General features: G+C 37.3%; 2 protein-coding genes across 4 annotated transcripts; both read left to right on the forward strand.

Moving 5' to 3' along the window:
• The first annotated feature begins 763 nt into the window (after positions 1 to 763).
• Positions 764 to 1,728, forward strand: LOC112282374 (uncharacterized). The gene is made up of 2 exons (XM_024519897.3): positions 764 to 955; positions 1,182 to 1,728. The coding sequence occupies exons 1-2, from the start codon at positions 826 to 828 to the stop codon at positions 1,466 to 1,468; spliced, it is 417 nt and encodes a 138-aa protein (XP_024375665.1). The 5' UTR covers positions 764 to 825; the 3' UTR covers positions 1,469 to 1,728.
• Positions 1,729 to 5,811: 4,083 nt separating this feature from the next.
• Positions 5,812 to 9,118, forward strand: LOC112282589 (CASP-like protein 5A2). Of its 3 annotated transcripts, none has more exons than XM_073533859.2 (3): positions 5,812 to 7,631; positions 8,053 to 8,182; positions 8,411 to 9,118. In XM_073533859.2, exons 1-3 carry the CDS (start codon positions 7,417 to 7,419, stop codon positions 8,435 to 8,437), a joined length of 372 nt encoding a protein of 123 aa, XP_073389960.1. In that variant the 5' UTR covers positions 5,812 to 7,416; the 3' UTR covers positions 8,438 to 9,118. The 3 variants fall into 3 exon arrangements, with proteins under 3 accessions (XP_073389960.1, XP_024376145.1, XP_073389962.1); XM_024520377.3 differs by having other exon boundaries at positions 5,870 to 7,631; positions 8,493 to 9,118; XM_073533861.2 differs by having other exon boundaries at positions 5,884 to 7,631; positions 8,530 to 9,118.
• Positions 9,119 to 12,380: the final 3,262 nt, after the last annotated feature.

Consider the following 12,380-nt stretch of genomic DNA (forward strand, 5'->3'; position numbering starts at 1 on the left):
TGAAGAACTAAAGAAGGAATTGCGTTGCTGTTTTGGCCGAACCAGTTGTTGTATACTATTCACAATATGAGACCGTGATGTGCAATCATCCCCGGGCATTCTAAATAAACGCGCGCAGATACTTTTAGATAGCGGAAAAATCCTTCTTGTCTTACACCGCGAGAGGATCTTCTGCGACAAAATTTTGAGCACGTTCAAAGCAAACTAGAGAGCCATTCACTCAAGAAGTGCAACAGAACCTCTCATGCGATCGCAAGTTTCACACAGTTCTCTGAGCAATAGAAACACGGCAACCTACGAAAGCACGAACAGGACGCCTCCGTTGACATCGCCTACTGGAATAATAATCTACTCTTGCACGAAAGTTTCAATAGCAACGAGAACACGATTCGAAATGACATAAGCTGTGGAAGCAGTACGAGTGAGCCACGATAACGGAGTAGTACTTCAAGGAATGCATTGAACCTCTTCCGACGTAGCAGGGTTATATGCGCGCACCCCGCAAGTGATCAAGGACTCTGATATTCGAGGAGACGTAATACACATCCGAGAGTTGAATCAACAAGAAGAGAGAGGAGAAGAGGATTCCGTTAGCAACGTTAAACTCCCCGAAAAGATGTGATCGAGGCCGACGAAGCTGCCTTTAGAACGAATGTGTACGAAACATTCATCTCTCTCGCTTTTTTTAGCAGAATCGTATCGTTCGTCCGTGCCTTCCATTTTTATTGAACTGCCAGAGTTATCCAAAGAGAGAGAGCGAGGAAGGAAGACTTGGTGCAAGTGAGAGCTTGAAGAGGGCTCGAGGTTTTTGCGTGTCTGCAAATCATGGTGGCGATGGCGCTTTCCATCAGCTCGGCGCTCGCGGGTTCTATGTCCTTGTTGTCTGTTTCTTCTGCAACTACCCCTTGCGCTTCTGCGTCGACGCAGTGGAAGCCTGCAGCTGCTCATTTATCTGGTAACTCGAATTGAGTTCATGGCCTGATTCACCTGAGATTTTGTGGTTGTCGATTTTAGATAGGTTTTGCTCTGCGTGACTAGGTGATGTTACTGCGTTGGACGATGCGTTGATTGCGTTTTTTTGATATGGTTTTGGAAAGACGTTTCGGTGAGAGTAGAGTTTTACGGGCTGTAGGTTTGAGAGTGTTGGCGGTTCCTTGATGTGGAACTGGGGCTTTGGTCAGGTCATGCGATTGGTTTGAGCTCGGGATTTTCAAATGTGCGTGTTAGCGCTGCCGAAGTTGCGCCAAGGTCCGTAGTCAAGGCCACTGGAGACGTGATTGAGGCGTCTACTAGTGAAGCCAGCGAGGAGTCGGCGCCCGCCATTACGACCATGCTCTCTGAAGCCGAGCTGCTGAAGAGAAAGGCCAAGAAAGAGGAGCTTCGAAGGAAAAGATTGGCTAGGAAGAGGAAGCTGAGGAAGAAAGGCAAATGGCCTCCATCCAAGATGGCGAAGCTAAAGAACGTCTAGGTTATTCCAGTTCCACTCCTGCCCTTTTGCAGCATTCATCAAATTGTGCGTCTGTTTAGTTGGATGTAGTAGTAATACGATTATTACATTCCGCTTCGCTCATTCTTCTCTATCTCATCTCCTTTGAAGTGTTCAATTGAGTGTCCTGTTTGAGTGCTCTCGTGTTCTAACTCTGTTTCGTCAGACCTTACTATCCTACTGAATTGTAGCAAGCATTCCTGCTTACTTTCATGAAATTGATACTCCCACCATTCTCACAACTGAAGACTCCGCTGTCATTCTGAGAATTATGTAGAGAATAGCATGATCAGTCTTCTATTGTGTTGTTGTTGAATATGAATATAAGAATGTTTTTGAAATGAAATAGAATAAGACTGTTGATGTTCAAAAATTCTTTGAGATAGACCCACAAACAGATCTATGAAGTTTTTGAGAATAGTTTGCGGAATTGAAGTTTGAAGTCATTTGGAGGTCTTAAGTCAGTGTCTTTCTGCAATGTTGATAAGTCTCTCACGTGTGTAAATGGGCCATACAAATAGTTAAACACTGATTGAAAAAGCAATTAAATGTAAATTGACTGGGCTGTAATCAAACAAAATGATTATGAGCCAAGGAACAGTAAGTATTTTTTTTTTTTTTTTTTTTTTTTTTAAAGAAGATAGTTTAGGTGTTTGGCATCGTTACTAAAACCAATTAAACGATATAGGTTCAATAATTTAATAATAATTAAGCTACACATCCACACAACCTATGAAACTGTGGAAATATGAGATGTTTGGCATCATAATGATTTTTAAGTATGAGGCATACAACTAAGTGTCAGGGGATTAGTGAAAAACAATGAATCTAATGCTTTAATTGTGAAAGCATTAAAGTGTAGAAAGGATAAAAGTGAAACATTTTGGAGGAGGGATTTATTTATCAAAGTTTTGCATGATATTAGACTTGTACTACACATTATTATTTTTATTTAATTTTTTAATTATTTTTATTATAAAACTTCAATACTGGTTGTTGATAGTACCAAAAGAAAAATTTGTTGGTTACAAAAGAGGGATAGTGATATTAGATAGATAATGTAGAATAGTGGTTGTTGATAGTACCAAAAGAAAAATTTGTTGGTTATAAAAGAGGGATAGTGATATTAGATAGATAATGGAAGATAATTTATCTATGGATGTAGAAAAATACTTTAAACTATTTTCTAACTAAATATTGTAATTTAGAAGTTACTATACTTGATAAATTATTTGCAAGATATAAACATGAATTACTCTATATCATGTCTTATATGAAAATAAAGAAAAATAATTAGCTACTAAATATATATAAAACTAGTATAGATATCTAATAATTTTAGAATGTATGAAATTTTAAAAATTAGTATATAATCAATTTGGCACTTATGAAATTTTTTAGAGATGAAAGTGCAAAAGATGATACAATTATGTAATTACATACAAAAATTAATAAAGACACTAAAGTTGAATATATGGAAAGAAATAAAGATTAATAACAATAATAAGAAAGATGATTCTAAAAATAGAATTCAAAATAGTAGGATAATATGTTGAGATGTTTTAAGTAATTTTTATTTGATAATATAATAATACATATAAAATATTTTTTTTATATATTTTTTTTATAAGTATTAAATTCTTGATTAAAAGATGTTTTCAAAAAAATTAATATTGTAATAAAAACAAAATAATCAAAGTATTGAAATAACTAATGTATAAAATAAGATCAAGTAATTTTTTTAAAATAAAATTAGTTTTAGCATTGTTTTGATTTTGTTCATATAATAAAAAAATTACTCTATAATTATTGTGGAATTATTTAGAATTGATCTAAATCTATAGTTTACTTGTAAAATGTATATATAACATTCTAATTTATGATTATTTAAAACACAAAAAATACAAGAATGTATAATTATGCAAATATATTAGATCCAAACTAAAAAAATACTTTAAAAGTTTAAGTGATGAATAAAATATCTAAATATAATAATTATAAGAAACTTAAGTGTCTATTTGAAAGATAAAATTAAAAGAATAAAAGAATGAAAACTTATAAAGTATAAAATAAATTTAGAAAATTAACTCACTTTTATATAAGTACACTTGATAGCATATCATATTTGAATTGTTTATTTTGATTTGTCTTTTCTATCTGAAAATTATTTTTCTATTGTGTTTATTGACTTTTAATTAAATTGCAAGACTTGCCATAAGTGTATATATTTTACTAAGATTAATGAGGATGGATCAAGCAATAGAAAATAGATAATATAATTGATAAAGTTTTTGATAGAATTTAAATTCATTGTATGAAGATGTTGCAATATACACAATCTTATTATGGAAAAAATTCAACATTGAGTTGACAAGAATATTATTAAATATCTTCTTTTCAATGAATTAGTTCATTGTTTGAAGGACTATAGCTTATGGAACTTGCTAAGTTATGAACTTAAAACATATTGCAAGAATTTTCCAATGTCAAAACCTTGTGTGGAACATTACATGAGAGAAATGCAACACTATGGAATATCAAAGCTGCCATAAAATTGCAGATTCCGATTTAATTTCATAATTCCTCACTTAATTTATAATGTTTCATTCTTTTTAATTAATTGTAATAAAATCAAGCTTATAGGTTTTGAATTTAGAAACACCATCTATTCCAAAAAATATTATTAACAAAGTAAGAAATGTTAGTTAAGGTATATAAATTATACAAGATTTTATCTTATCTACATACACACACACACACATATATATATATATATATATATATATATATATATGTTATAGAAAAAAAATAATTGCTTGAAATATTTTAATGTACTTATAATTTTTTTGAATAAAAATATAACTATCTTTTATCTAAAAATATACTAATTATATATTATTAATAATCTAAGCAATATCATTAATAATATTTAATAAAAGAAGAAACTTCTTAAATATTTTTATTATTAATAAATAAATTTTCTTCAATAATATATTTTATTATTCTATGAAATTCAATATTAAAATTCAATACTTATAAATATACATTACAACCACTAATGCATTATAATATTAAGCAATTATAGTAGATAATAACTAATTTTTGCTTCAAAACTATTTTAAAACTTTTATTATTATTTTATATATTAAAATAATAGATATCAAAGAATTAATTCTAAAAAAAGTTAGAATTTAAAAAATTAAGAATTTATTGGTATATAAAGATTTTAAGAAAAATATTTAGATTCATATTTACAATACTCACTAATTATCAGAGGCATATATATTTACTTTAATATTTACTTATATGATTAAATAGAAGTAGGTAAAAATAAATTTATTTCATAATATTTTTTAGAGAAGCTTTGTAGAAGCTTAATAGATGTTGCTTTGCTTTACATATGTTTATAGTTGATTGATAGGTTAGAAACTTGGTCAACAAGTTAACTACGTGTTGGTAACTTGCCAAATAAGCTAACTATGTGGTGTATATAAAAAAATCTTGCCTTGCAAGTTAAGATACATGTCTTACAAAGTCAATAGTTTTAGAAGTCTTATAGGACCTTGCCGTATAGATCCTAGTTAAGAGTATATATGGAGGCAAGAGTGAAGCCTTCTTTAGTCTTGTCAATGCCTTTCTAGTCTAGTCTTATTTCAAGACTTTCTAATCTTCTTATCTTTGCCAATAGCCATTCTAGTTTAATACTATATCATCTTTGAATGATTTTCTAGTCTTTTCAAGTGACACAAGAGTGTATTGGTTTTTTAGTTCTTTGAAGTTTGTGTTTTTGACACTAATTTTTTGATACAACAATTTATGAATTTTTTCGTTTTGTCTATTTTCATAATGTACATAATTAATTGTAAGATACCAAAAAGATATGGATGTTTTTATATAACAATTTGATCAAGTAATTTTAAGTATCTTAGTTAGATTTAAAGAATGCATAAGTTTCAATCCCACACCCCCAATACAAACTATGGTTGCAAATTAAGTAATATATTGCTTCTTTCCATTACTTTGTCTTTATTCATTTTTTCCCATTGCAAAGCAAAGTCCTCAAGTTTTTTGCAAATTTGCAAATTTTTATTTAATTTCTAATTATTTTTGTTATCACATTCAATGTTTACTACGTTTACTCCAGCATTTCAAAATTCTGAAAAAAAAAAGATAAAAAGAAAAAATCCCAATTGACGTTTAAGTATCAAAGTTCATTAGATTTTTGCATGTATGTGATAAAATCCCATGACATGAAGGTGGCAAAACTTAAACAAGACATCAAATTGGATCGTCTCTCTCGATTTCAGATGTTATTGGGGCTTTATTTTGCTGTTGTTGCGGAATGACTCCCGGCTATAGCGTACGCAGAGGGTGGTCTCGAGACACTTCCTCCCCACTAGAAAGCTTTCGCCTCCCTTAGAGTTTGATGTCTCCGTGTGACTTGTGGTCTCGGCTTCACTGCTTCATCCCCTCGATTAACCCCCCGATCACTCCCCGATTGCTTTCAGATCAACAAATTTCGTTTATTGATTAGTGTGCTGCACTGTCCCTCACAATCACAGCGATGCACAAAATAGAGACGATGTCTGGCTTAAAATAGAGACGATCTGTAGAGCAACTTGATATTACTCTGGAGTGCTCCCCTTCACATTTTCTAAGTTTTTTTTTTGTGTTTGCACAGGCGTTTTAGGTCTTAATTGTAGCGTGGCTTGTTCTGTACTTCGATTGGGAGCGAGGTCAGGATGAGTCACTTGATGGAATAGTGGTGTCGGGGTAAATATCTGAGCATCGTTGGTTGGTTTGAACGTTCTCGGACTCGGATGCCTGTGATACACGGATCAATCCGCAGATTCTCGAAAACACTAGGAAAATTGTCGTTGAAATTCCTAAGTTCGATGAATATTGCACCAAAGTTGAATGGTGTTCGAGGTTGGATATGTTGGAACCTAGTTGTTCCGGGTCTGGGCCACTGAATGAGCTTAGAATTTGTTCCATGGCGCAACGGCACAGGAAGCCTTGGAATGTCACTCTGGTGCGGCTATGCTTCAGCTGTGTCCATTGATGAGCCAGACGATGGTTCGATGTTTGAAGCATTTGCACAAGTGACTAGAAGTATGCTTTACGGGATCACTGCTGTCAGCTTAGGACGAGCGTGATAGATAAACATGAAATTGAACGTAATTAGGGGTTGGCTGAGATTATGATGTGATTTTCAGAGCTCATCTATCACTAAATATGGCGATGCTTAGTTGCAATGGACCTACCTTGAGGGATGAAATCTTGGGAACATTCGAGATTTAAAAGAAGCTTACTTCCTTAATCTTGGTTGTAAGGATTCTGGTGGAATCAACCTCTGCAGCGGCTGTTGATCGTACACACCCACACAAATACTTCTCTTAAAAAAGTCGTCGACGATTTAATTATCACAGACAGGCGTCTCCACTTTGTATTGCAGACACAGTTCATGTGCACCGAGTGTGGGAAGCAGGAGACGAGGGACGTTGCATCCTGCAGGGGGGTAATGATTCCTGTTTGATCATTTTGGAATGGGTGTAAATTTTCGTGGGTTGCCAGGGTATATGGACGGTCTAACTTGGAAAAGTAGACGATGGGAAGGATGTGAATATGCACGACAGGAGCCAAGAGGGTATTCAGAACATTTTGTCTGAGAACTGTCAAATCTCGATGATGTATTGAGTTAAAGGGGCCAAACTATTAATCAACAGGTGCTCAAGGGTCAGAAAGGGTTGAGCAGAGAGCATGGTGATGGAAAGGACAGAGTTTCTCGCTGTAAAGAGAGATGTAAAGTGAGAGGCTTTTGATATATCAATGGAGACAGTCTATGTTGTCGAAGTGTTGACATGGCAGTTTGTAAGGTGCTAATTCTGCGGACGGAGGGAAACAAAGATTCATTGAGATAATTCTAAGACATGCATCAGGTGGCAAGTCACACCGCAGTACATCCTGTGGCTGTTCCGCCACAGTTCCCACGATTTTTACACCCAGTTGTTCGAATGAAAGTTTTGGCTGGATCACCGGGCACGATGGGGGGATTGGCATTGCGGCTCGCGCAAACTGGATTTTCCCTTATTTCGCTTTGCATTAAGATATCAATCACTGGATTTTCCTCAATTTCAGCTTTCTGGTGCGAATCTTCCTGACTTTGAAGCTTGGATTTTATAGTTTCTATTCCCTCCATCCATCAAGCCACTTGAAGGGAAACCTCAGAAACGCACACGTCTGAGGCTTTCTATATTGTTCACATATCCTCATTCTAGTTGAGGATTTCGAAAGGTTCAAGAAGATTTCAATCCAGCTTCATAGTTACAAAATAAGCATGAAAAGTCGGGGTCAAAGAAATAAAATTAAACAAATAGTGCAGGTAACTGTGTCTGAAGGAGGTCATCGCAGGGTTTCAATGTGGTTGCAATTTTAATTTCACTTAAGATTTTTCCCTGAATGAAGTTACTTGTAGAATGTCCTTGTTTGTAACGAATTGTGTTTGTAACGAATTGTTTGTAACGAAATCTCCTCAATGGTGCTGAGTTTGCACTTTGGTGGTGAAGGTTTCTTGTGGCAGCGATGGTATTTCAATTCATCTGGAGCTTCAGTATAGGGGTTTTGGACACTGCGTTGTTGACGAAGCGAAGCCTTTGGAATCCAAGGATAGTGAGCCTTGTAGTAGTTGGTGACTGGGTAAGAAGCTCTTTAACCTTCAATTACGCTCTTTGAGATTCGGTTTAATTCGCTTGAAATGCTTAGAATCTTGATGTCATTTTTATTGTCCTTGAAGGGATGCTTTCACTTGTACAAGCTGCTATCAGGTCCTTTCATGTTTATGTATGCTTTGTTTTGTCCTTAAAATAAGACGTCGTCTCCATTGCAGAAGAGATCCTTGCCTAATAAATATGTCTGTATGGTTAGGCGTGCGTCATCCAATTCTCTTATTGAACAGCCACCGTAAGTGATTTCTTTTTTTTAAACGAGTTTCTGAAATCGGGTATAGGTCATTTCAATGATGACATTTGCTGGAGCTTGCGCAGCTGCGGGAATCGTTGTGCTGATTCATAACGATCTCGATCAGTGTAGATCCAACCACTGCGGCAGATTTGCGGTAGCTGCTGCCATGGCTTTTATGAGCTGGATTGCAACAACTCTTTCTTTTGTTTTAGCATTCTGGCTCTTTGCAACCCGTAGATAGTACCTATGGGTATGGTTCGTCTTACCTTGTGTATTATACGCTCTTGTTTTGCCTGCGCTGGGACCCTATGTTAATGACAACATATATATATATATATATATATATATATCTATAGATATAGATAAATCCCAATTGTAAGATCCACTAGAGAGAAAATCAGTTGTATCTCACCAGCTGATGTTTGCAGGAGGATCTCAGACATTGTCTTGTTAGTTTATGCAGAATCCTGATAGGAATTTCCAGTATTATTTAGATTTTACGATTGAGCAGCTTTGTTGAGGCTATCACCTTGCATGGCTGTGTACGTTCTGTAAGTTGATAACAACGCTTAGACACTTAACTTCAGTGTAAATCATGTTGTAATTTATACATCCTTATTCTGTAGCTTTTCCGGGGACTTTATAATCCAGAAAATTCCTTTGCACTTGCTATCAGCCTCCAAAGACCTGGAATTAGAATCTGTTGAAGGTATTCTGATGAGAGACTAAGCGTCCTGTAGTTGGATACTGTACTGCAAGTAAGAAAGCTTATGATTCAGTTCTTCAAGTCTTGGGTGCACTTTGTTTTCTTTTACAACTCGTCGAAAAGAACCCGAGTAAAAGGTCTCTGCAAACTGAGTTGTAGTTACAATTCCAGTGGTGCAGTTCAGAATGAACTATTGAACTTCCGTACACTTTTCATTTCCTTGGCGATTTTGCGATCACAAGATAAAGGCAACTAGGTGAGAAACACTCGGCGGGAAGGAATCAACTAAAAGATAAAATGCAGGGCCAGATACCTGAATACGTCATTTTTAGAGGGCGTATCACGAGTTCATGCTGTTTGTTCTGCTAGACACCTAAATTGGACAGAACTATACGCCAGAGAAAATCATTCACCATAGCACAAGGAGCCCATCTATCTCGCGAGGTAATCCGTGCACCTCCACACCAAGTCCCCCGATGAAAACCTTTGAATAGAGTCCATCGTCGGTAAGAGATTGAAATCCATGTTTCTTTTCCGCCATTGTACAAAAACTTAAATGCTTGTTCTACGTGATTCCACAAGCATTCAGTGGTTCCTACGACCAGCCCTAGGATCGAGTCGGACAAAGTCTGGCTAACGACTGTCACAACAAGAAAAAAATAACTCCACAAGGGACCGTTGATGGCACATGTCCATTCTTCTACCAAAGGATGTTCATTATTTTTGAAGAAGCATTGTTATGCCGCTTCGTTGACACATAGTTTCAAAATACTCATAACTTTGTCAATCGCTTTGCAAAACCAGTCGACACAATCCGATATCTCCACATTAATAGTTCAACTACGAAAAACAACTCTATAAAGGATTATGAAATAAATCAGGGCGTGAGCTCCCGTAGCTCAGTTGGTTAGGAGCTCAAATGGTAGAGCGGAGAGCGAGTTGGCTAGAGCGAGCGGGGCTCCGTGAAATCGGGGGACGCACCCTAGAGATCCGAAATTACCGGAATGAGTGATTTTTGACGTTTTTGAGTGCGCATTAGATTTCTCCACTCAGAGAAGCATTGTAACACTCTAGGAGATTGCAACGCAACCACTTGCAAACATATTTGGAACTAGAAACACAGATCCAATTTTTACGATACAACCCAAACATTGAGCGAGTACATATCTGACCGGGTTAGAGCTGTTTAGGAATTTCTGGTTCCAGAACCAGCAGAACCCAACGTAGTTAACTAGATCGCAACAGTAGAATGGAGCGAAAATCAGACAACGGACGCCGCAAGACCAAGTACAGTGCCACGGCAAGAGAGCCAGCATATGCTTTATGCAACAGGACATCAATTCAGGCGTCGACAGGACGCGGGAGTCGAGCGGAGTTAACGAAAGATCTACACAAGGAACCAACTCAACACACGACCTCACAGGTAAGTCCCCCATCTCTCGACTCAATTGCAGAAACCCAAATGAGTGAGGACAGGTTTGTGAGCCTCAACTCCGAGGAAAAACATTCCAAAGGAGACTTTGAGATTCGGCCCCTATACTTCCCGACGGAGGGAGAGTATCGTCCAACGAAGACGAAGTCTTATTCAAGGGCATTAAGGACACAAAACCAATAGGGTCAGACAGGAGCATTAACCTCGGGGACGTCGGGACATCACCACCTATTCTCCTCGAGCAACAGACTCTCAATTCCTCCCCAAACGAGATAGTCACGTCAGACATCACCCATGGGTAACTAAGGCACACCGGGGACAGGGACAATAATGCACACTAACTACTGGGACATCGGGACCTCAACCACCATGTTTGGCAGTGGTCAGCAGATACACGCAGTAAACAGCCCAACTCCTCACATCATGGACAACCCTAACAGCCACATAGATACACTGATCATTCAGAAAGCATTAGACCAAGCGCACCACACGATGGAGAACCTTAGAGCCTTCATACAAGCAAAATGGGACACAGCCGAAGCTTTTATTAAACAAAATCCACAACTTGGATTACTACACCAATACACTGTGGAAGAAGAGCTCAAACGCCTCTCGGAACAACTGAAGCCGGATGTCGAGAATCTACTACAAGCTTATGGCATGGACACAGGTACCATAGGCAACACAATTACACCCACGCCAAAGGACGCAATGTTTCGCAACCCCAACATGCACACAATACAATCAAAGCCACCCTCAGCATGAACACACTACAGCAGCTACAGCAGCAAATCACACATGAAGAGAAACATACCCTCATTGGATACTTGAAGAAGAACCCCGGCCCGAGGATACTTCACGAATGGGCCACTCAGGTACCCCATAATTCCTACTCCTCGATAACGATGCTAGGAGGAGGATACTTTGAGGTACACTTCACAAGTGAACAAGGCAAAACGCACACGCTAACCAAACAGTACAAATTCAACAACCAAGACATTCTCTTCTCTACGTGGAGAGCTGATTTTGACCTGGAAGCTGCATCAGCTTTATCAACAAGTAACCTATCCAATATGGGCCCAACTGCGAGGACTACAACGCTTACTACGCACACCACAACTCAAAGAGGCATTTAGTAACATCGGCGAGGTGATGGCAATTGACCCCTCCGAAACATACAGAAGTAAAGTTTCAGACTCTCGTGTACGCATACTGGTGGACGACATCACAAAACTTCCACACTCAATGGTCCTACCAAATTTCCTAGGTGGCGAAAGAATACATCATCGAATACAGTGGTCTGCCAAACTAATGTAACCGATGTCGCAGCACTTCACATCATGCCAAGAACTGTCCACTAAGAAGAAACAAAGAAGGGAAGAGACCACGAAGCAAACCTACACACTCAGAAAACTCCAACGAGATCAACCCAACACCAGATCAAGAAACTTCAAAGAACAACAGGTCAGATCCTAGCAAGAGACCCAACCCTCCGATCCAGAGACCGCAATTCGTCTGGGTCGAAAAGAAAAAACCTGAACACACCCATGAGTCGGTACAACCTGTAATACTCGAAGGACCAATCTCATACGATTCTCCGCTAATACATCCCAAGTTTTGGCAAGCATTGGAGCTTCAACAATGAGCTAAAGGCATGTATTATCGCAAAATGTAAATATTAAAATGTTTACTAGATGGCTTTATATGAAGATACGTTGCACAAGTTTCACAGGTGAAGTGCTTACAACCAACATTTTATATAGAGTGAAATGTGAGAATCTGAGTGAGATTTGAAA

The sequence above is a fragment of the Physcomitrium patens genome, chromosome 5, assembly GCF_059467195.1.
Source record: "Physcomitrium patens ecotype Gransden chromosome 5, ASM5946719v1, whole genome shotgun sequence".
Lineage (NCBI taxonomy): Eukaryota > Viridiplantae > Streptophyta > Bryopsida > Funariales > Funariaceae > Physcomitrium > Physcomitrium patens.